The sequence below is a fragment of the Oncorhynchus mykiss genome, chromosome 23, assembly GCF_013265735.2.
Source record: "Oncorhynchus mykiss isolate Arlee chromosome 23, USDA_OmykA_1.1, whole genome shotgun sequence".
In the NCBI taxonomy this organism is placed as follows: domain Eukaryota; kingdom Metazoa; phylum Chordata; class Actinopteri; order Salmoniformes; family Salmonidae; genus Oncorhynchus; species Oncorhynchus mykiss.
The window spans coordinates 12,590,433-12,616,278 of record NC_048587.1 but is presented as its reverse complement, the minus strand read 5'-3'; the positions used below and the strand labels follow the sequence as shown (position 1 = coordinate 12,616,278).

The following is a 25,846-nucleotide window of genomic DNA, read 5'->3' as shown; positions in this document are numbered from 1 at the left end:
GCTGACTGCTTCATATTATTTGTTGAAGTCACATGTTATGTGCCTTCTATGTCTTTATACATTCGAGAACAAGATCCTAATTAGAGAGAACAAGATCCTCAAGTATATGATCCTAATTCCAAAATGTCCTTCTTTTTTATCACCTTGGATAATTCACCGGGCACATAAAGACAAATCTTTAGGAATTATTTCTGATTGTGAACTCTTGTTTAGAAATTCATTATGTCGGGAATGTTGTCTGGATCACCTCAAGAATGTGTCATAGCCTCATTGCCTGTCTGTAAACGATGTGCTGTCTGAACTGTCTTCTCTTTGTCTTTCTCCTCTTTTCCTTGTTGCCATGGCCCTGTAGACTCAGGACATAAGTCCAGAAGATGTGCATTTAGAGAATGAGCCTTGGTATAGATTCTTTTCAGAGATGGATTTTGATGAAGCGGTAAGTGGTCACAGTCTTGAAGCGACGGTGTATTTAAACAATGCAATGTGGTAATAACATCCATGTTTAAATGCCTAAACAAACTATGTCTGTCTGTAAGGACTACTCCAACAACTTTTGCAAACCTTGACTCAACATTAACCAAAACGTTATCCCCTCCTAAAAACCTGCGTAATGGAGCCTTTACCTTGAGTTATTGCCTGCTATCTCTTTTCCCAGCTCTAGGTAGTCAATCAACTCTAGATATAGCTCTATCATTGTATATACAACCCATTGTTGTGTTTTTCTTTCTACTATCAGTCGGGAGTGGGTCTGTGGCAACGAAATGCAGTTAATTGTTTTGTTATGCTATCATTGCTAGTTATTTTAATTTGGCACGTTTTATTCATTGAATACCAACTCCATCTCTCTACTTCAATAACCCCTGGAAGTGTGCTGTCTTATATTTTTAAAAATCCCCTTCCATGCTGTGTATCTTGGTGACTGTTCTTCATCTGTGAGGCTTGCTGTGTTTGGATTGTAACTTAGCTATATTAACTATGCTGGCAGCTGAGCATTGTATGGCGAACTACAGTAGAAGTGTCTCCTGTCCGGTCATTAGATGATTTACATTTTTGAACATTGACCATATGTTAGGCTAATTATATACCCAATTTGGGTTAGGTGTCCTACTGCTACTGTCTATGATGATAAAGAATAATTGATGAATGCTACAGCTGTTGTCGGTGCAGTTGGCCATCGTTGCATTTTGTCCCTTACAACAGGATCCTCAAGGCTATGCCAACACTGGCACCATGCCGCCTGTGCCATGTCATTAACTCAGCACCCATGTGGAACTCTTTTTGTTGTAGCATTTATGGGCACCCTGCAAATGAGGACACATAGCATACCCCAGCGGGACTGGGCAAGGTGATTCAACTGTGGGTAATACTTTAGTTCAAGACTGTTATACCCTTTTCACACATTCATGCTGACACGAACCGTATTGTGCTGGCTCAGATATTTTCCTTTCACGTGGTCATTTCCATTAGAGTCTCTGACAACTATAGTAGATAAAACCAGGCCAGCACAATACAGCTTGGCTCTGCTTGGCTCAACCCGGTAGTGTGAAAAGAGTATTACAGTGCCCACACAATCATTACATGACAGGCCTTATTGAATCAAGGAGTGCTGTCTAGTCTGGTTTACAGTGCATTCGGAAAGTATTCAGACCTCTTGACCTTTCCTCCGTTTTGTTACGTTACAGCCTTATTCTAAAAAAGTATTATTGGGGATGAAGCTTGGCACACCCATTCTTCTCTGCAGATCCACTCAAGCTCTGTCAGGTTGGATGGGGAGCGTCGCTGCACAGCTATTTTCAGGTCTCTCCAGGGATGTTCGATCGGGTTAATGTCTGGGCTCTGGCTTGGCTATTCGAGGACATTCAGAGACTTGTCCCGAAGCCACTCCTGCATTGTGTTGGCTGTGTGCTTAGGGTCGTTGTCCTGTTGGAAGGTGAATCTTCACCCCAGTCTGAGGTCCTGAGCGCTCTAGAGCAGGTTTTCATCAAGGATCTCTCTGTACTTTGCACCGTTCATCTTTCCCTCAATCCTAACTGGTCTCCCAGTCCCTGCCGCTGAAAAACATCCCCACAGCATGATGCTGCCACCATCATGCTTCTCTGGAGCTCTGTCAGAGTGACCAGCGGCTTCTTGGTCACCTCCCTGACCAAGGCCCTTCTCCCCGATTGCTCAGTTTGGCTGGGCGGCCAGCTCTAGGAAGAGTCTTGGTGGTTACAAACTTCTTCCATTTAAGAATGATGGAGGCCACTGTGTTCTTTGATTCATTTTTTGGTACCCTTCTTGGTACCCTACCACACCTGTCTCGGAGCTCTACGGACAATTTCTTTGACCTCGTGGCTTGGTTTTTGCTCTGACATGCACTGTCAACTGTGAGACCTTATATAGACAGGTGTGTGCCTTTCCAAATCATGTCCAATCAATTGAATTTACCACAGGTGGACTCCAATCAAGTTGTAGAAACATCTCGAGGACGATCAATGTAAACAGGATGCACCTGAGCTCAATTTTGAGTCTCATAGCAAAGCGTTTGAATACTTATGTAAATAAGGTATTTCTGTGTTTTATTTTTAATACATTTGCAAAAATGTCTAAAAACCTGTTTTCGCTTTGTCATTATGGGGTATTGTGTGTAGATTGATGAGGAAAACATTTAATTTAATACATTTTAGAATAAAGCTGTAACCTAGCAAAATCTGGTAAAGGTCAAATGGGTCTCAATACTTTCTGAATGCACTGTATTTACTATAGTTCCTTTTCCAAGTGAGGGCATGTTGTCAAAGTTGAATACTAAGTTTGATATACAGTAGGCAGCTTGACAAATACCGCTAGGCTACGTGCCTTGGGCTCCAGTTGGCACCAGACAAGTATTCAGACTCACTGGCTGCCCACAAACAGATGTTCTGTCTCCTTGCCTTCTGCTTTGTAAGTCAGTCAGGGCCAACCTCCGCAGCGGAGTCTGCCTGGAAACCACACCCTGGATCATATGATGCGGAACCACTGACTACATGAGATCATATTCTCACGTCAGCTGAACACAGGGCAGGCTTAAGAATCTCTCATCTTCCCAACGTTGTCTTTAAGTCAGTGTTATCCATGGAAAGTATTGTCTGACTCAGACTCCAGCAACTCCTGTCCTGCAACTCCTGGTTGGTTATATTAGGAATAGGAGGGGGTAGTACTAAAAACTTGGCCTCTGAGTAGGATGGTTTCCAGATGAGCTCAATTTGATGTCTGACTAACTCAAAGCTCCTGCTACACCTGGTATGTGTAGTATTTGACCCTCAAGGGTTGGGCTAGACATCCCGGCACATTGGGGTTTGATTGGCATATCTTTATCTCTTCTTGGTTATGGTGACTCTACAGGCTGCTTGTAACCTCTATGAGTTCTTAGTGCTCATGGGATGATGACTCCTTCTTCGAAGGTCTAGTGACTCTAGACTCCATGTATGTCCATGTAACACATGACGATCAACCTCAGGAGGAAACATGAGTATTCTTTCACAGTATATACAGTACCAGTAAAAAAGTTTGTACACACCTACTCATTCAAAGGTTTTTCTTCATTTTTACTATTTTAATACATTGTACAATAATAGTGAAGACATCAAAACTATGAAATAACACATATAGAATCATGTTGTAACCAAAAAAGTGTTCAACAAATCAAAATATATTTTATATTTGAGATTCTTCAAAGTAGCCACCTTTCGCCTTGACGAGAGCTTGGCACACTCTTGGCATTCTCTCAACAAGTGTGACTCATTAAAAGTTAATCTGTGTAATTTATTTCCTTCTTAATGCGTTTGAGCCAATCAGTTGTGTTGTTACAAGGTAGGGGTGGTATACAGCAGACAGCCCTATTTGGTAAAATACCAAGTCCATATCCAAAGAGAAATGACAGTTCGTCATTACTTTAAGACATGAAGGTTAGTCAATACGGAAAATGCCAAAAACTTTGAAAGTTTCTTCAAGTGCTGTCGCAAAAGCCTGATCAAACTGGCTCTCATGAGGACCGTCACAGGAAAGGAAGACCCAGAGTTACCTCTGCTGCAGAGGATAAGTTCATTAGAGTTACCAGCCTCAGAAATTGCAGCCCAAATAAATGCATCACAGAATTCAAGTAACAGACACATCTCAACATCAACTGTTCAGAGGAGACTGCGTGAATCAGGCCTTCATGGTAAATTGCCACAAAGAAACCACTACTAAAGGACACCAATAATAAGAAGAGACTTGCTTGGGCCAAGAAACACGAACAATGGACATTAGACTGGTAGAAATCGGTGCTTTGGTCTGATGAGTCCAAATGTGCTATCTTTTGTTTTTCAACAGGACAATGACCCAACACACCTCCCGGCTGTGTAAGGGCTATTTGACCAAGAAGGAGAGTGATGGAGTGCTACATCAGATGACCTGGTCTCCACAATCACCCAACCTCAACCCAATTGAGATGGTTTGGGATGAGTTGGACCGCAGAGTGAAGGAAAAGCAGCCAACAAGTGCTCAGCATATGTGGGAACTCCTTCAAGACGGTTGGAAAAGCATTCCAGGTGAAGCTGTTTGAGATAATGCCAAGAGTGTGCAAAGCTGTCATCGAGGCAAAGGGTGGCTACTTTGCCTCAATGACAAATCTCAAATATAACATATATTTTGATTTGTTTAACACTTTTTTGGTTACTACATGATTCCATATGTGTTATTTCATAGTTTTGATGTCTTATTCTACAATGTAGAAAGTAGTACAAATAAAGAAAAACCCTTGAATGAGTAGGTGTGGCCAAACTTTTGATTGGTTCTGTGTATATATATATATATATATATATATTTGTTTTGTTATTATTATTTTGCCTATGTCCAAGAGCTTAATGGTTTCTTGACAGCGTATCTAACAATAGATAACAATAGATAAAGTGGTTTTCTGACCTGTTATACTTGTAGTGCATTGTCTTATGACCACAATCCTTGTCGCTCCAAAATCATGGTCATAACCAGATCGATGCATTGACATTCTTGTTTAATCACTTCAACCATATTAATACTTCACAAAGGTCACGACTTATGCACGAGCTCACAGTCAAAGGCCTCGAAATTCATATGATTACAGTCACATTCAATCACAGCTCCATGGACATACAAGGTGAAACGGAAGCAAAATACCATACGTATCTATGGTTAGGAAGAAAGTTTTGGCCTTCTGTGTCCCGACTGAGTGACTGCGTCAGTGACTAGTCTGTCTGGCGTAAGCTGTCACTGAGAGGGCAGCTGCATGTGTGGTCATTAATACAGTGTCGGACTCTGACCACAGTCTCTGTACGGATTCATACACTGAATGGCTGGGCATCCCAAACGGCGGCCCTGGTCAAAAGTAGCGCACTATATAGGGACTAGGGTGCCATTTGGGACGCACCCATTATGAACCTCTCCGTGACTTTAATGTTCGACCGGAAGTAACCCATAATCCCCTCAGCTCATTGTTTTCATATTTAACCTCAGTTATAGACTTCACCTTTATCTCTAAGTACTCGTGCTGAGGGGATAAAGATATAGCTATAACAGTAACAACATGCTAGGGGAGCTGATTTTTTTGTTATAAGAACTTGTCTAAACAAATAAGCATTTACTTTTGGAAGGGAAAGGCTCCCATTACACTCATGATTCCTATTTTTGAATGTGAATAAACAAAGCACCCAGATCCCCAACCTGCAATGTTGGCCTATATATATCACCTTGCAGCAAAGTCATCACAGACACCTGTTTGGAAAATGTGCAAACGTTGTTAACGCAGTGTTCCACTGACGGGTCAAGAGAAAGGAATTCACAGCACCTTCATCCGCCTAGATTCGTAAACAGCTTTAAATATGTTACGTGTCCCTTCATTTCCAGTGAAACCACACACATTGCACACAAAGAGACATCAGATGTCGGCAATATCTGTCTGAAGTCCTTGTTTGACTTCAGGGATCTTGGCATGCTAGTGACAATTGTTCATGCATATGAACTTTCCATCGTTAGTAATATTATTTTGTGCCCCACTTCATATGGAATGTTTAACATTGAAGGATAAATCATATTTTCCACCCCAAGGATATGAGTGAACCTTTGCATGACATCTTTTCAGCTTGTAATTGTTATTTCCCCTGACATACACTAAACACATATCCCATACATGTAATGAAGATCGCTGGGAATCCTCAGGCTTGTAGATCTCTTGTAAATAATCAGAATGAGATCCCCCTTCCTTTAGTTCAGATAAGTCTCTCACTCCTATGTCACGATTATTTTCCATCCGAGCAGTGTAGTGTCAGCTCAGTTGCTCACAAGTACCAGGGGACACCATCCATTTCATCCCCTGTCGAGAGGGACCGGGAGATCAGTCAGCGGACCTGAGTTCAAATATTATTTATGGTCTTTCAAATACTTGTAGTGTTTACTTTAGCCTTCTTGTAGTGCCAGATGTGTGGGGTTTGCAGATTTGCAACTATTATATTGGCTCCATTACGCCAGGCAAGCTCAATGGAGCCCAGCTAATGTATTTGAAATTATTTCCAAAAGTTTTTGAACCCAGTTCTGTCAGACAGAGAGGGATAGGAAGACAAGAGAGTGAAAAGGCACAGATACATTCAGTGGCGGTGGCATGTTCTCGAAGAAGGGGTAAGGCGCCTGTGGAACATTTGGCTTTATAAATAGATTAGTCTATATACCTGCCAGGCTGAATTCTGATCTTATAAAGATAGGCATTCATTTTGAAAGGTTATTAATGATCCTCCTTCCCTGGCAACCAGAGGGAAGGCATGTTGTGGGAAATGAGCTTGTGCGCGCGGTATGCTACTGGTCTGGTATGGTCATCTGTTTGGGATGGGGCAGGGGTGGACATGTATGGTTGGGGGAGAGGTGCTTTTAGAAGGGCCAGGCTGGCGCTTGGGATTGTGTAATCTTATTTGCAAACAACACTTATGCTTTTATTCATAGCCTGCCTGTCATGTCTGTTATTTTTACACTCTGTGATGTCCTCTTGGAGAAAAGCAACAGAAACAGTGGTCTAAAATTAACCATTCAAAGTGCCTAGTGGGTACTGCCCCACCAGCGAATGGCTCTTCTGTGTTTTAGGAACCGCCCCAGAATAACATCAAATTAGATAACTATGTGTTTTGTCAGCTCGCACGGCAAAGTCCTGTAAACAAACGTATTCACTCACCCTTTCCTTGTTTGTTTGTGTATGTCGGCCTGTGCTTATACTACATGGCATTGTGTCAGTTTTACTTCATTGGTGTGATATTGTGATGCCTCTGACTGTGTTTCTCAAAGGCTTTTATTGTGTTTTGGGATTGTTGTTATCAGCATCATACTGTGATGATATTTGTGTGTGTGTGTGTAATTTGGCCTGCTTGCACCACCAGCTGGTTAATTGTCCCCTGGTCTGGTCCAGTGGTAATGATAGTGACTCAATACCAGACAGAAGAGAGGCCCTCTGTGAGGGACACCAGCTCATTGGCTGAGCCTAGTGACAGCCCCCTCCCCGCATGGGCGCCCCTGAACCGATGCACGCCCACCCCCCCCCCCCCCCCCCCCTCACTGCCGCTTGTTTTCTCCAACTTGCAAGCGTGCCAAAACACACGCTTGCTCCTCCATGTAAAAGCTTCGTTCAGCAGAGCTAACAATCCCAGGCTTTGGAGACACTTCAGACAGACACTTCGAGAAAGAGAAAAGAGAGCCAGTCACCACAGCTAATGCTCCTGCTTCTATTCTAGTCGGAAGAGACCTTCCTGTGGATTTATCAATGACTTCTTTGTTTGGTCTGTTGCAGAGTGCCCCCTCTTTCAGCCCCTTGGAAACACCCGCCGAACTACAGCAGTAGTAAGTCCATGCTTCTCTTACTTCTATGCTTCTGTCTTGTGCTTATCCATTCCAAAAATGTGTGTTTGTCTGTGTTTTAGGGCACGTTTTTAGGAGTGTTGTCAGCAGGGGATTTTAAGCATTTTTACACCCTGTGGAGATTTCCCCATTTTAGGGAAAGGGGGGAAACTCCTGCTGCTTCCTGAGAGGGGGGACAGCGAAAGAGAGAGGTTCCTATTAACGAGTGTAAAAGCTGCCAGTACAGTGTGTCCTCTGTCTGGAGAGGTTTTGGGAGGTAGTGGTGGTGGGGATATGGCTACTATATGGCGATTTATTTCAAGCTGAAAGCAAACAGCCCCAGAGTCAAACCTGGATGACATTTGTGAGTGGAGAGAGACAGGGAACTCCACTCTATTCCACCCTGCAGCTACGTCATTTTATCCGTTATCTCCCCGGAGTGGGTGTGTGAAGCCAGCCTGTATCTTATAGCAAGAATAACTTTGGTATGAAAGTGGGTGTTCGATCAATAAGCAAACCAGCAGCATTACGACTTCGATCTCTTTGTTTTTTTTTGTCAGCATAGATTTATTTGCGCTCATTTTGTTTCTGGAATTAAACGTAAGGAATTCTAGCCCTAGCCATGGCAAATTTTCTTGTGGTCCAATGGCAGAAAGTTCTCCCACCATTTCTGTTTGGAACTTTCCCATCTCTCCCGAAACGTCTATTTGGATTTCACAGCATGATATTCCCTAACTCTTTTGAGCCGTTTATTTTCTCAAGGATCTTTGACGTCGTTCAATTGTGGCCAGCTCATTGGATATTAAGTAACACAGGTTACTGATAATGCCATGCACTGTATTGGAATGAGTTCATTAACAGATACGTCTGTCTGTGCACTTATTATATTATGTCATAATGTTTATGAATGCTGCATGTTTTAACTTATTTCAATAGTCTAGATGGATTTCTGAAATCATTAAATCAGTCTAAAGACTGTTTTCCCTTTTCTTTTTGTACATTTATTTGTAAAAGTCTAAGAAATGTGTTTAGTAACTTGTCGCATCATCTGCCACCAAGTTGTTATGGGCATTTAAAATATGCTAAAACTGCTTCTGGTTAACATCCATTCACATTTGCACATGACTTTAATGTTTTTTCTACAAAATAATCAGACTGCTTCATTGGCCCAAACTGGTTTTGATTTGATAATATTTATTCATGTTTATGATGCAAGTATTGCATCACAGCAGCTTGTGTACAAATCATATCATCTGTTTAAGAAATGTGTTTAAAATGGTAAACTCCTGGGATGAAGCCATAAGTCCCACAGGCTTCCCTCAAAGGGTTACGAGACACATGTTTAGGGGTGAGAGTTTACTGGGGTTTCTTTGAAATGAAACGCCTAGTCTACAAGAACTTTCTAGTACACATTTACCTCATTGTCATATACCACATTGCTTACTGTATACAGACGTGTATAAACAAGGGACCAACATATATATTGTTGGCTGAGTTCAAGATAGGCTAGCAACAGACATGTGTACAGACAGTATTCAATTGTTAATATCTCAATTAAATGTGAATAGTCTATCAAGGAGTAGGCTTATATTTCCAATATTGCCATTTACAAACAGGGTAAGCTACAATCAAACTATTCTTAGCCTTGCAATATTATCCATCATTAATGATCAAACTCTCTTCCCCAATACGTTTGTATCACATTGATGCCTGCTGGTTAGATGCAGTTGGGTAAGACCATCTTCAGATAACAACTGAAGTTATGCAACTTATGCAACTGAAGCTAGGCTCCATAGCCTACTTGTGGGGCCACTGGCTCCCTCTCAGGCAATGGGATGTCTTATGACCTCACATAGACTCTTCCCAGGAAACCATCTGAGATGGTTCCAAGGCGTTATACGGGGTACCTTATTTGAATACCTGCATGTACCCTATAAAGTACAGGTTATTATTGAGTATGAATGCAGTAGCCCAAATGGCTGGTTATTCTGAGAACTATGAAAAAGGTTATTGTTGAGGGGGTTAAATAAACAAAAAAAGGAGACATGGCTCTTTCTCTTAATGTTTTACTGCAGTGGGCTAAATCAGGGTCACACAGATTGTTTATTGGCCTTTAACATGGTTATGGGTAAATGTTTATTTTTATTTTTAAATAAGACACCTGTACCATGTCAGTATAGAGCTTAAATGTATTCAATTTTGAGTTTGCATCCCAATATAACAACCATTTGATATAGAAACACTGGATTTTGTCATTTTTTAAATAATGTTGATTAATTATGAACATAACATTTCACCCATTAGGCCACTAGAGGGTGCTTCTGATCGTTCAACTGCAGGAACTACACTTAAACCAGGCATTATGTCAGAGGGCCAAACTCATTTGGGGAAAACCTGCTTCTCTCCTCACGCCTCGCTGTACTTCACTTCTGGTCTCAAAGATGTCTATTGTGTCGGCAAATGTTTTTTTATTGTTAATTTACAGCACAGGAAAGTGGAATATCCTGCAATGGGAAATAGACTACTGCTGTGTTACCCTGTAGAGATACTGTGGGTGGGTGGAGTAATTCACTGTGCTGAATTTACTCCGCTCAAAAACTTTGTTTTCAGTCTTTGTTACATTTTTTCCACATGATTTACTACGTTACTGGAAATTGTTGTTAGTTTAAATGGCCTACACTCATGCATGGCAGCATAAATATAACGACAGGGAGGCACCAAACCCTCTCCTCAGACAGTGGCATTTGAAGTAGAGTAACCCTAAAAGAAAAGTACAGATGCATAGCAGAGTAACATGTAGGAACGTTCAGACAATAATATTTTAAATCTCTCCCATTGGCCTCCGTGGAGTGCAAAGTTAAGGGCAGTGGAGTGCTGTTTTATTTTACGTCTAGTTCCCCTAATAAAAATGAACAAAACGGCCGAATCAACAAGTAATCAACCGCAGAATGTGTAAGATAAGTCTAACCCTACGGCAACTGACAAAAATCTTTTCATAAAATGCATGTTACTCTTAATTGTTTTACTCAATTAAACTGCACTTAATTACCAACACTGGCATGTAATTACAGCATGCTTTCTTCTAGCTAGCTGGCTGTGAACATATCGCCTCGTCCTAAATCAGGCTCTCTGAGTCAAGCTGTTTTTAGGTTGAATATTTTCTCCAATGTTTTGCTCTAGCTCCGGGTGTAAGGCCGGACACAGCGAGGTGGAGAAGGACGAAGGATCATCCAGCGGCGAGCCAGCGGCTCCAGAATGTGACCGCCATGTTTACAAGAGCGTCCTGGAGGGCGGCGACATTCCCCTGCAAGGTCTGCGGGCCATCAACAAGCGCCATGCCAGCACCTCCTCCAAAGGTAGGATTCCACTCCACACATGCTGCCAGTGAAGAGGGGGTACTGAACTGGCTTCACAGTGGGACTCTGAAAGGTTTTTTTACCACTCAGATGGAACCAAATGACTTATTGGGATGTTGGATTCTAAAAGCATCTGTTAGGGATACATGTGTTTCCTTTTGACTTTGTGTTGAAATCCACATGTGTTTCTGCTTCAGGTTATCACACCAGAGGCCAATCATCTTTCAGCATAAATCTTTTCTCAGCCGTTTATTCTTTAAATCATTGATATCATGGATGTTTCACCAAACTGTCCATATCCGCTTGGAAATCCATCGAGAGTTAGGCTGCTGAAGGTTTTCCTGCTAAATCAATGGAGACTATCAAGCTAACCTTGGGTTGTGCCCTCACCCTACAGTTATCTGCCTCTGCAGACCAGGCATTCGTTGGAGAGGCTTAGGGGCAGGGCTCCAGAGTGTTCTAAAGCCAGGGAGCAAAGGTCCAGGCGAGGGGACTAATGGGGAGGAAAGGGGGGGTTAACAGGGCTCTGGTTTTCTAGGCTGGGCCAGACAGGGGTGAGATAAACAAGAGGGACACAGCAGGGTGGTTAGGCATGGGGAAGTCAGCTGTCAAAGAGAGGTCAGAGGATGGAATTCCTGCGCACATGACCAGGGGAGAGAAATGCGAGGGAGGGGAGAGGAAAGGAGGGAAGGGGAGGAGAAAGGAAGGGACAGATCGGGCACCGTGTGGCAATGTTGCCCCAATACATAACCAGAATTCCAACTGGCCAAGCAAGGCCTAGTCCTGAAGTCTAAAAGTAAGAGAATTAACCTTTGCGCCAGTCCTTTTAGAGTTTGTTTTTGTTTTTGCCAGATGCACAAATGTATTGTTTGTAGAGGTATTATTAGTTTATGTAAGCTGTCTGCGCTCCTCAATTAGTAATAAATATTTGTTCTCTACAGAATTATTTTAGATTGTCAGTACTGTATCGTGAAACAAAGATACCAGATAACTTGACTGAAGTTCAAATCCCTATCCTATAAAAGTCTTGACTGAAGTCCCTTTTCCATAAAATGTGGAAACTGCTATAAAGGGAATTCTGCCCAGAGTCATCTTGAGCCAAAGTCAACTGACTAGCACGCTCTCTCATTATGGCCTACCAGAGACACACCACCTCAGCTCTGTGGACACTCCGTTACAGTACATTACAACAGAGCAAGATAAAGTGCAGAGAGAGCTTCATCATGTGGTCCTGCTTCATGCTCTTTAAAACAATAATGGCACACTTTGTTGTCGCAGAACTTTGCTTCCTGCAGGCCTTTCTAGTGGCTATAATTGTAAAGTCCCCTTACAGTGCCTTGCAAAAGTATTCGCCTCCCTTTGCCTTTTTATTGTATTTTGTTGCATTACAACCTAGAATTTAAAATGTATTTTTATTTGGATTTCATGTAATGGACATACACAAAATAGTCCAAATTGGTGAAGTGAAATTTAAAAAATAACTTGTTAAAGAAAAAATTGAAAAGTGGTGCGATGAAGGACCTAAATAAGATCTGGTGGAACCAATTACCTTCATAAGTCACATAATTAGTTCATAATAAAGTCCACCTGTGTGCAATCTAAGTGTCACATGATCTGTCACATGATCTCAGTATATATACACCTGTTCTGAAAGGCCCCAGAGTCTGCAACACCACTAAGCAAGGGGCACCATGAAGACCAAGGAGCTCTCCAAACAGGTCAGGGACAAAGTTGTGGAGAAGTACAAATCAGGGCTGGATTATAAAAAATACCCGAAACTTTGAACATCCCACGGAGCACCATTAAATCCATTATTTAAAAAATGGTAAGAATATGGCACCACAACAAACCTGCCAAGAGAGGGCCGCCCACCACAACTCACGGCCCAGACAAGGAGGGCATTAATCATAGGCAACAAAGAGACCAAAGATAACCCTGATGGAGCTGCAAAGCTCCACAGTGGAGATTGGAGTATCTGTCCATACGACTACTTTAAGCCGTACACTCCACAGAGCTGGGCTTTACAGAAGAGTGGCCAGAAAAAAGACATTGCTGAAAGAAAAAAATAAGGTATGTGGAAGACTTCTTCCAAACATATGGAAGAAGGTGCTCTGGTTAGATTAAACTAAAATTGAGCTTTTTGGCCATCAAGGAAAACTCTATGTCTGGTGCAAACCCAACACTTCTCGTCACCCCGAGAACATCATCCCCACAGTGACGCATGGTGGTGTCAGAATCATGCTGTGGGTATGTTTTTCATCAACAGGGACTGGAAAATTGGTGGGAATTGAAGGAATGATGGATGGCGCTAAATACAGGGAAATTCCTGAGGGAAACATGTTTCAGTCTTCAAGAGATTTGAGACTGGGACTTCCAGCAGGACAATGACCCTAAGCATACTGCTAAAGCAATACTCAACTTTTTTAAGAGGAAACATTTAAATGTCTTGGAATGGCCTAGTCAAAGCCCAGACCTCAATCCAATTGAGCATCTGTGATATGACTTAAAGATTGCTGTACACCAGCGGAACACATCCAACTTGAAGGAGCTGGAGCAGTTTTGCCTTGAAGAATGGGCAAAATTCCCAGTGGCTAGATGTGCCAAGCTTATAGAGACATACCCCAAGAGACTTGCATCTGAAATTGCTGCAAAAGTTGACTCTACAAAGTATTGACTTTGGGTTGGGGGATAGTTATGCAGGCTGAAGTTTTCTGTTTTTTTGTCTTATTTCTTGTTTGTTTCACAATAAAAATATATTTTGCATCGTCAAATTGGTAGGCATGTTGGGTAAATCAAATGATACAACCGGTCCAAAAATCTATTTTATTTCCATTTCCAGGCAACAAAATAGGACAAATGCCAAGGGGGTGAATACTTTCGCAAGCCACCCTATAATGACATATTCATAGAAATAACATTAGTATTCAACTTATACAGTGAAGAGTTGCTTAAACAGGATACTGAGGGTAGATGTGACTGAGCCAAAAAATACAGCCTCATTAGCATAATGTAAATGAGCATTTACTGCTGTAGGCAACATCCCTGTAGAGTTGCTATCACAACAGCTGGTGGCGGTTGTGTGTCATCATTCCCTACTGGGTTGTGTCATTCTTTACTGTGGTAGGACTAGCACATACAGTATGTGGCATTACTAGCACATCTCTTACTCAGAGGTGAGAGTCAACCATGACTACTCATCCCAGCAGGTGTGTCTTCCAGAATATTATGTTGTAGTCGCTCACAGGGGCGTGTATGACCTTGCTGTTTTGACAGTTCTATTTGAGACTGTCCTGTGATGGACCCTGGTGTTGGAAGGGCTTTCTGGGTTAGCTGCAAAAAGTTAAGGGCATTCCAAATCCTCAATGCTGAGGCCTAGTTCGTAAGTAGTGCGTAGATGGGCAACGGTGGCTTATAGAGTAGTTTGTGTTTCTTATGAACTCTTATGAGCTCCTTTATTGCATCATTTTAGTTTATACTGATATGAAAGCTACTGTGAAAATGTAATCTGAAAATGTAATCTGTTATTTAATTTGATGTTCGAACAGCAAGCTTACCAACATTACATCACATAGCATTTCATGCATGACATACTGCCCTGCTCTTTGCCCTTTCTGTTGTTTCACTTCTTTTATGTTACTGCTTTACGATCACTAATCATTTAATTATGAATAATTGTGATTGAATTAACATATCAGCTCCAGTGAAAATTCCAAGACACTTAAGATGCATTTCTAGCACTATTCAGAATCAACATGTTCACTTCTCCACTTAAAACGAAGCATTTAACAAGTGGCATTACTAATAGTATAACAAAGTCATTTTGTTACTTGATGTGAAATGCATCACGTTCTTTTCTCCCTCATCAACTTTTGATGGACGTTGTCTTTACTGTAGAAATGTGTTGACCCTGTGTTATTTTCAGTGTGTGTGAATTTGTGACCATTAACCTAATATGCTGTTTATTCTGTTGTCCTGCATGCTTGCCAGTGGATTATCAAGGTGGGAATGGCTATATAATTTCACCATGCTCTTCTGTAAATAGTCGATCAGTTCTTGCCAGTAATGCCCTAGGTAACCAGTGTAAGAATAAGAAGCCCTTATCTGCTGCCAAAGCCTGCATACCCCAAATCCTCCCCTCTAAGTTCAAACCTAAGCTGATACCCCCTAGTGTTGACAGCCAGGACAGGAGGACTGCGCCTGCCAGGCACCCAAAGGCACACAGCTGTGAGGATATATACACAGGGAGCACAGGCGCAGAGGCCCAGGAGAGTGGACTAAACTCAAACACACACAAAAACTCTAATGGTCTCTCCCTTGACTCTGAGGCTGATTTAAATAATGGCAGCCCTGCGACTAGAAGGAGCACATCTGAGTTCTCCACCCTGTACCGGAACATGCACAGCATCCAGAGGCCATCCTGCTCAGTGGGCTCCAGCCCCCACGGGAGTGTCCGTAGCCTGACCTCCCTGTTCGAGAAGGTGGGGGTCAATGGAACTGATGGGGAGGGGGATGAGGCAGGGGAGAACATTCCCAGGCGGGATGCCGTGTCGTCGCGGGTGTCAGAGTTTGAGCTGATCATCCAGCGCTCCAGCCCGTCTCCCACACGCTCCTCCTCCATGCCAACACTACCCACAGGCCAGAGCCTCACCTACAACCACAGCCCCGCCGACCCCTTCATGGCGTCCGCTGTCTCGGCTGAGTCGCTGCTGGTCACTGTCCCAGGGCACACTGGGCAGACAGCCCGAGACAAGGCCTTTCTGTCAGGCAGCGAGATGGTGGGATCCTCTGAGTACAGTGACACACTGAGAGCCGAGTCCCTCTCTGGGACTGAGTCAGAGACAGAGCAGCACGGCCCCACAGAGAAAGCCCCAGTACCAACAGAGAAAGCCCCAGTACCAACAGAGAAACCCCCAAAGGTCACTATCTCCAGAACCTCAAACAGTCCCCCAGCACCAGTCACCCCATCCGCTTCCCCAAACAACCACCACCTCCACAACCACCACCTCCACAACCACCACCACCACAACCACCACCACCATAAACCTAGCAGCAAGTGCAAAGGCTCCTGCCCTGCCTCCTATACCCGCTTCACCACTATCCGGCGGCACGAGAGGCAGCAGCAGGCTACGGCCCAGCAGGACAAACTGTCTACCCAGGAGAAAATAAAGAACTCCTCCTCTCTCCCCTCGAACATCTTCCTCATGGGCCCTGCACCGTTCAGGGTGAAGAGGCCTCTCCGGTCTCACCAGGCCAAAAAGACTCTCTCAGCCACTAAGGTGATGGCAGGTCAAACGTCACAGACAAATGTCTATGATCCCAGGCCCCTCATTCCACCGCGCCTCTCTTCCTTGGAGTTGCTGGAGAAGCTGGGCAACGGGGAAGGTGCACCGTCCGACAGTGACAACAACCTGACTAATAGGGGAGTCTTGGACGCCAATGGGAATCTTCTGCAGCCGCTAGCAGCTCACCGCAGAGGTGGCTATCTCCTCTCCATATTTTCACCTGAGTGTCCCTTCTCCCACACACCCGTGCCGATCTCTATGGCCACTCATTGTGTTTTTTTTTCTCCAAGCTTTTCTTCTTTGCATTCTATCTGTATTTTTCACAACGTGATGCTACCACCTTCCATATTTTTTTTGTCTGTGTGGTGTGTCACAGTAACAATGCGGTGTTTGGTTAAATTGTCTTGCCTGACAAACATTCTTTTCCATCAACCCATCGCAAAACACTTGTAACTTTAGTGCATTCTGACAACTTTTGGTAATGTATATATTCAGTGACACGTCTTAAGGAGTTATACATGGCCACGTAAACATGTCCGAGGCCTACATGACACTTCTCTGTATTGTGTTAAAGTAGATTGGTTAAAAGGGATTCATTTAGATAAAAATGTATTGATCTTCATGTAAAATGCCATGGACTGTTGGTGTAGGCTATTGTTATGGCAATGCATATGGCATACAGTATACACCCTGAAGTAATGCGTTACCATATATTTTACAAGGCTATGTGCTTTCGGTTTTTGTCAGCTTTGGCATAAGCAAATGTGCTGTGTCAGGGGTCTGTTTTCGTCTGTCATCCTCCATTTTATCATTCTGACAAGACTGGAATTTCAAGTAGAGAGACTATGTGCTTCCCTCTTATTTCCTTATAGCTGGTATTGGTACTTCCTGTATATATTCTGTGTAATAATACATGGATTTATGTCTCAGAGGTTGGTAATTATAGGGGTTTTCTTATGGTGTTTGGTTTGAGGAATGGTGAAATGTCTATTGCTAATGGCTGGCTGGGAAGCAAGATGAGTTTAGGGATAGAGTTAGGGATAACTGGGATGAAGTAATTAAACATGTCAGTGTGGAAATCAGATGACTCATTGGTGATGGGTGATATGCATTTTCATTGTACATCAACCATATCATGTCATTTTTTTTTTTTTGTTGATCTGACTGTTTTGTACAGTATTTTGTTTTCTCTATAGCCATCCACCTCTAGTATTTTTTTTCTCATAAAAACAGGCTAAATAAAGCTGTGTCATACTGTGTTTATTGTTTTTGTGCATGTGGGAATATGTTTTTTTTCCCCTTCGGTGTGTGTATCTTTCCTTTGTCATACTGCAACGGACACCTTTTCTTCGGAGCATGTCTAGTTCTATATTTTACAGTGTTCCCTTGCATTGTCAAAATACGTTTTACAGCTCTATTGTAATAGTGGTATTGCAATAGGGTTAGAGACATTTCTTTCTTTTTTTATTGAAATATTATAGATATTGAAAGCAGCACTATTGATGAACTCTGTTATGGGAAAATGTTGAATGCCTTTGGAGAATTTCAGGACATAATTGATGTATTTATTTTGTATTAGATTCAGAGTCCTTGACCCAAGGAGACCTTGGTGACGGCCTGGATGAGGTGGTCAGGAGACGCCATGGAGATAAAGAGGTAATGTTTCTTTATTGATTGTTTTATGGTTTGTTTATTGTTTCTGCAACATTTCTTTTGTCGTCCTCTCTCAACAAAATCTGATAGGGCTTCGCTCTCCTTTTGAACAATAAATATTACTAAAAACTGTTCAGTGTATACTAAAACTGTGAAATATTTCCCCAATATTCAAATTGCTTTTACCTATCATTTCCATCCTCCATCTTGGAGTGTCTGTGGTCCTTAGAACTATTCATGTGGCATTCAAAAACAAGGAAAACGCTAAATAAATGACAGATAATGGTATGTTTCCTGGCAGAAAATTTTGGAAGAGCAACGGCGGCTGAAGAGGGAGCAGGAGGAGGCTGACACAGCATCGAGGCGACACACGGGAATTGTTCCCACCCACCATCAGTTCATCACTAACGAACGTTTCGGAGACCTGCTCAACATCAACATCAATGACGCAGACAAGAGGAAATCCGGATCAGAGGTACAACACAGTACCATCCCTCTCATTGTAAAAAATGACAGCTATTTTGGTGTGTGTGTGCGCAGTGGCGGATCTAGCTTGTATGGCGAACCCCACCTTCAGCCCCCACCACAAAAAAACACCCAAAAAACATTCTGCACTAACTGTAATTTTTATTCCAACATTTGGAACAACTAAAATAAATAATAATGACATTTAAAAACATTTACAAAAAACAAGACTCAAATATCAAAAAGAAGTAACAAAGACAAATAGAAACAAATGTGTGTCGATTTGTCACTCGAGCATCAATACATTACCGATCCCCCAACACTGTCAACCAAGAGTCAAGACTACATTACCCATCCCCCAACACTGTCAACCAAGAGTCAAGACTACATTACCCATCCCCCAACACTGTCAACCAAGAGTCAAGACTACATTAACCATCCCCCAACACTGTCAACCAAGAGTCAAGACTACATTGCCCATCCCCCAACACTGTCAACCAAGAGTCAAGACTACATTACCCATCCCCCAACACTGTCAACCAAGAGTCAAGACTACATTACCCATCCCCCAACACTGTCAACCAAGAGTCAAGACTAAACCAATTCACCTTGGTGGTGTGCAGACTGGTTTTATAATATTCTGAACGACTTCGCACAAACCAGAAAGAAATGCAACAATATGTCTGTGAAACAATATATTCACAGTATTATGAATGAATTGTGGTTTATTTGGTAGCATTTCGTAGAGTGACTGTACAGTACTAATGCAATTAGTAAAATCCAAGTTAGAGGTGCGCTATTTGATAGACTTCCCCGCTCCCCCTACCTCGGGCTTCCAGTGGAGAGACCTGAGGTCTACCTACCCCAGCCCCCCTTCCATCTTGTACTTCTGAGTGGGAGACCTTCCCAGGCAGCAGCCTGCCTAGCTCACAAACTAGAATCAGGGCACCCACTCCGACATGGTTAATTGACCCACAGTCCCACATGGTGATATGATATCATTGAAATGATGTGCAAATGAGCTATAGAAAACCAATCCCGCAAATGTCACCATTCCGATGTTTTATTTTGTGTGGGCGCCCCGTGCCGCCCCCGGCAAGATACCGCCCTGGGAGGCTGCCCATTTCGCCTATACCTAAATCCACCAGTGTGTACTGTACTGTACTGTGTGTGAGGGGAGGAGAGACAGTTGGGTTCCTGCTTTCACAGATGGTTTTGTCAGCTGTAACCAGACTTCAAAGGGTTGAAGCAAACGTTGTACATTTGAGTCAGATGTTACGGTGATTAGGGCATTAGTAACTCTGACTTGAATCATTGTTCTGCCTTTTTACTGCTTATTACGTTCAACATGGGTCAACACCCATGATGACTATAACCAGGGGTGTCATGCACTCCAAAAATATTTTTCAAACACCTGAAATAGCTTTTTCCTGCAATCTAGAGCCATAATCGTTATGCTTAATTCTATGTCCAAAAAATAAGTATTTTTCTGCATATCTAAGCATACATCATGAGCTGTCTATGGTGGTCATTTTTTAAAAGTATACCAGCCTTGCTAGCAGGCATGCCAGCTAAGATAATTAGACAAGCTATACTGAACAAAAAATATAAACGCAACATACAACAATTTCAACGATTTTACTGAGTTAGTTCATATAAGGAAATCAGTCATTTGAAATAAATAAATTAGGCCCTAATCTATGGATTTCACATGACTAGGCAGGTGCCAGCCATAGGTAGGCCTGGGAGGGCATGGGCCCAAGCCCACCCACTGAGGAGCCAGGCCTAGCCAATCAGAATAAGCTTTTCCCCACAAAAGGGCGAAATTGCACGCTCCCTCCCTCAACTTGAGACATCTGTAGCATTGTGTTGTGTGACAAAATTGCTAATTTTAGAGTGGCCTTCTATTGTCCCCAGCACAAGGTGCACCTGTGTCATGCTGTTTAATCAGTTTATTAATATGCCACACCTGTTAGGTGCCTGGATTAGCTTGGCTGCACAACGTTTGAGAGAAATAAGCTTTTTGTGCATATGGAAGATTTCTGGGATCTTTTATTTCAGCTCATGAAACCTGGGACCAACACTTTACATTTATATTTTTGTTCAGTATTTTTGTTCAATGTAGCTTCTTTAACTTGATTGATAGCCTGAAATGGCTTCTTGGTAGGTCGCTACAGTGCCTTCAGAAAGTATTCACAACCCTTGACTTTTTCCACATCTTGTTGTGTTACTGCCTGATTTTAAAATGGATTCAATTGAACAATAACTAATAAACTAATTCATAAAAAATGAAAAGCTGAAATGTCTTGAGTCAATAAGTATTCAACCCATTTGTAATGGCAAGCCTAAATAAGTTCAGGAGTTAAAATGTGCTTAACAAGTTACATAATAAGTTGCATGGACTCACTCTTTGCAATAATAGTACTTAACAACATTTTTGAATGACTACGTCAATCTCTCTACTCCACACACACAATTATCTGTAAGGTCCCTCAGTCGAGGAGTGAATTGCAAACACAGATTCAACCACAAAGACCAGGGAGGTTTTCCAATGCTTCGCAAAGAAGGGTACCTATAGGTAGATGGGTAAAAATAGAAAGAGCAGACATTGGCATATCCATTTGAGCACTGTATCAATACACCCAGTCACTACAAAGATACAGGCGTCCTTCCAAACTAACTCAGTTGCTGGAAAGGAAATCGCTCAGGGAAATCGGAAATCGCTCAGGGATTTCACCGTGAGGCCAATGGGTGACTTTAAGAGAGTTTAATGGCTGTGCTAGGAGAAAACTGAGGATGGATCAACATGGTAGTTATTCCACAATACTAACCTAATTGACAGAGTGAAAAGAAGGAAGCAGGTACAGAATAAGGCATTAAGGCATTAAAGTAATACTGCAAAAAATGTGGCAAAGCAATTCGCTTTCTGTCCTGAATACAAAGTGTATGTTTGGGTTAAATCCAATACAACACATTACTGAGTACCACTCTCTGTATTTTCAACCATAGTGGTGGCTGCATCATGTTATGGGAATGCTTGTAATTGTTAAGGACTGGGAACGGAATGGAGCTAAGCACAGGCAAAATCCTGCAGGAAAACCTGGTTCATTCCACTTTTTCTGTTTTTGTACTTTTTTTCTGCATTGTTGGGAAGGGCCTGTAAAGTAAGCATTTCACTGTTAGTCTACACCTGTTGTTTACCAAGCATTTTGATTTGATTTGAGTCTGCTTTCCACCAGACACTGTGAGGTGAATTCACCTTTCAGCAGAACAATAACCTAAAACACAAGGCCAAATCTACACTGGAGTTGCTTACCAAGAATACATGAATGTTCCTGAGTGGCCGTGTTACAGTTTTTGACAAAAAAAAAAAGACAAATCCATTTTAATCCCACTTGTAACAACAAAATGTGGAAAAAGTCAAGGGGTGTGAATACTTTCTGAAGGCACTGTAATTATGAGGTTGGGAGGTTGGGAGATTGGGAACCTATCTGGGCGAGCTAAAGCCAACTTCATAAAATTGCTAGATGGCTAGTAGTATTACAGAGAAATAACAACAACCCCAAATATTTTTGGGTAGTTTGAATTTTTTAAACCGTACAAATCTGAGGGGCATGTGCCCCTGTGCCCCTGTGCCCCCTATGAGCATGGCTCCTCTGACTACAACGATTTAAATGTACTTACATCATGATTTGACCTTGCTTGCCTGAATATGGATGAATGAAGCTATTGGGATAGTAGTTGTAGCTATAAACACATTCCAAGGTTCAACATAACGCTTTGCACAGGTTAGCACAATATAGGTTCTACAGTTTTTTTCACCCAATATGTTTGTGATTTATCGTTTCAACATACCTTTTTACAATACCATACACTTCCAATTATAATTTTTTTAAACCTTTTATTTAACTAGGCACGTCAGTTGAGAACAAATTCTTATTTACAATGATGGCCTACTCCGGCCAAACCCGGACAACAAAGAGTATGCTCTCTACTCTACTCTATTTTCAGGGACCAGCTAAATAAATCTGCCCAAAATACTGTATATCATCATGATCCTAGCCTTTCACTCTGTTTTCCCTGACACACACATTTACTGCATTTTGATTGGCCTGCCTGCTCTTTTGGCATCTGTTTGACTGCAGTCCACAGTAGCTCAGTATTTACCACCACCGCACAGAAACAGTCACATGAGTCGTTTCATTCCTGTCATTGCTAGAATATTCTCAGTGGATCAGGGACACTGAAAGGGCACAACTAACAACCAGATGAGCTCAGAAGTTAAATGTAGCACTCAAAAACATTTAAGCATTTGAACTAATTACCGACCAGTACAAATTGTTACTCTGGATTATAATGTTTATGTTTTTATACATTCGGGAATCATATTATGTTATCATGTTATTGTTAGTTTGAGAAGAACACAAATGTTTATTGCAGCCTGACATGTGCCTCAACTTTTATGAATAAATAATGTCTTACTACAGGGTATAAAGATATACTGTAACCACCAGCAGTAATTCACGTGCACATAAATTAAAAGATAGTTTTGTGTGAACCTGGCATGCAAGGCCAGCCTGAACTGAATAACCAATGTTCAGTACATGCCACAGGGCATGGGAGTCCAGGCTCCTTTATCCATCCTTATTTTCTAACAGTCCCTGCTTTGTTTGTTTTACAGAGAACTCCAGCCCTGGCTCGGTTTGACTTCAGAGCGGAGACTCTAAAGTGGGTAAAACGCATTGACGCACATCTCACGAGTGATTTCAAGAACATGCACAAAATATGTTAAGCTGCAGCAAAATATAAGCCTTGGTGTGTTGTAATCATCATGTTACTGTACCATATAGGCATTAGTGTGACTGACTGACTGACTGACTGGCTAGCTGGCTGGCTGGCTGGCTGGCTGGTGGTTTATATTCATCTCCACTCTCACATAGCAATTTCCATGTGGGTAGACCTCATTCTGAGTCTCATAGTGAAATGTTTCATGTGGTTGATGTGTGGTCATATTTCTGCCTTTGTCATATTGCTCATATGCCTTTTGACATAATGCTCCTATTTTTAACTTGGCATATTGTTGAATCCAATAGCTAACATATATGTTTGTTGTTGCTCTCTTTTTCAGGGAGTTACCATTTCAAAAGGGAGACATTGTGTACATCATTCGACAGGTGGATAATAATTGGTTTGAAGGGGAGCATCACGGCAGAGTCGGCATCTTCCCGCGGAGTTATGTTGAGGTACAGACCGTTACAATAATGTAGCTGAAAATGAACTCTGACCTTTTCGTTACAAAATGGAACTCACTACAGTACGGTACAGACTGATGTGCCAAATTGACCAGTCATTGCAGTGTTATTACGACACAAGTCAATTCTTCAGGGTTATGACACCAGTCAGTTGAAAAGTTCAACAGTGGAAGAGGCCCAGTATTGGTATTCACTGGAGTCGTGTTCAGTAGGAAGAAACTGTTTTGAAACAGGGAGGTGCCACCTTGTCCATGGAAAAGCACAGATATTTGTTTCCTGTTGCAAAATGTTGTACTACAGTGTGCCCTCGTGAATGTGACGCTGTTACAGTACCTATCATTGACTTTGACTGATTGCCTCCTGAACTTGACACTAGATCCTAGCATTGACATTGACCGATTTGTATTTTGGGCTTTGCGTGTATGTTTTCTCCAGCTCCTTCCCCCCACGGAGAAGGCCCAGCCAAAGAAGAGTGCCCCAGTGCAGGTGCTGGAGTATGGAGAGGCCATTGCACGCTTCAACTTTACAGGGGACACGGTGGTGGAGATGTCATTCAGAAAGGTAAAAAGAACTAGGTGTTAAGGGTTTTGAGGTTCGGAGCAGCTGTAACATTAGTTCCTCTTTTTACGTAATACAGATGGAAATCACAAGTATTGCAACATAGTACCATCATAGTTTCAGGATACAGGAAATACAGTATGCTTATCAGAAATCTTGTGTGAGCTGATGGTGTTTAGTTTGTGCTTGCTTTAATGTTATACTATGTTATCTTATATAATGGTTTGTTATATCATGCATCTAAATGTGTGATTATACAGTATGAGCTAACGGGATGCCAATGTATGTCTACAGGGAGAGAGGATCATCCTGATTCGCAGGGTCGATGAGAACTGGTACGAGGGCAAAGTCTCTGGCACCAATCGCCAGGGTATATTCCCAGTCACCTACATAGAGGTGCACAAACGACCCAGAGTAAAGAATGGATTGGATTACCCAGACCCCCCCATTGGCCAATCACCTCACCGCAGCCTCAATGCTTCCCCTCAGGTAATGACACGCTCCACACACACACACTCTCTGGTATAGCTGTCTGTCCAGGAATACAACAACCTGTACACTCCAAGTTTGCCTCAGTTTTTTTTGTTTACTTTTGTGGCCTAGTATTGCTATTTATTTTAACTTTATTATTTGTGTTTTGTTTATTCATACTCATGTGTAATGTTTAATCTTTCCGTTTCTGTCCCTCGTCCTCCCCTCTCTCTGGATGGTCATTTTGGTCTATAAGCTGAACCGTGTCCGTAACAACCGGCTCACCACATCCCCCCTGCCCCTCCCCCGCTCCCCCCGCCGCTCTGTATCCCCCGAGGTCCATGCCATCTCCTCTGAGTGGATCTCCCTGACCATAGGGGGTGCCAGCCCCCCCACTGCCCCCACCCCTCCTCTACCCCCGCTCCCCTCTGTGTCTTACCGCTGGGGCGAGTACCTGCCCCCCTCCAAGTCTGCCAGCCCCGTGCCCCCCATCTGCGGCAGCCCCTATTGCATCTCCCCCATGGCCTCCCCCTCTGCCTCCCCCCTGCCCCCGCCCTACCCGCCCCGCCCTGGCTCGGCCACCCCTTTCCTCACCTTCACCCCGCCCCAGGGGGAGGACTTCCTGCTTTCCCCTCCCTCTCCTCGTCTGTCCCGCAGCCTGAGCCCCTGTGGAGGGGCGGGCCTGGAGAGCTGGTTGACAGGGGCCAGCCCCTTGAGCATCCTGGAGAGGGAGTTGATGGAGGGGGAGGGGGCAGAGGGAGACAGGGGCACTGGCCGCGAAGCCCTGGGCAGCTGGCGAAATAGCCCTGCAGAGGTATCTGATCAACTGCATGGTGTGCAGTGTTGCATCTCGGGCTCACTGTGGTTAGAACTGGAGTTCTTCCCTCCATGAGCCACAATAATAGGATGTTTCCGTTGTTGCTGCCTCTAGATAGATAATTGTGCAATAGATAGTGAATGA

General features: G+C 42.8%; 1 protein-coding gene across 9 annotated transcripts in view; it reads left to right on the top strand.

Annotated features, from left to right (window-relative positions):
• The window catches only part of LOC110502275 (sorbin and SH3 domain-containing protein 1), a 66,074-nt gene that overhangs the window by 35,105 nt on the left and 5,123 nt on the right, over positions 1–25,846 (top strand). For 7 of the 9 annotated variants that reach the window (XM_036960642.1, XM_036960647.1, XM_036960643.1 and 4 more), the window contains 10 exons: positions 353–436; positions 7,802–7,851; positions 11,029–11,204; positions 18,066–18,142; positions 18,441–18,614; positions 23,286–23,332; positions 23,733–23,847; positions 24,292–24,417; positions 24,709–24,903; positions 25,142–25,699. In XM_036960642.1, the coding sequence (XP_036816537.1) occupies positions 353–436; positions 7,802–7,851; positions 11,029–11,204; positions 18,066–18,142; positions 18,441–18,614; positions 23,286–23,332; positions 23,733–23,847; positions 24,292–24,417; positions 24,709–24,903; positions 25,142–25,699 (1,602 nt within the window). The remainder of the gene's footprint in view (positions 1–352; positions 437–7,801; positions 7,852–11,028; positions 11,205–18,065; positions 18,143–18,440; positions 18,615–23,285; positions 23,333–23,732; positions 23,848–24,291; positions 24,418–24,708; positions 24,904–25,141; positions 25,700–25,846) is intronic. The other 2 variants (XM_036960646.1, XM_036960650.1) reach the window with 2 other exon arrangements.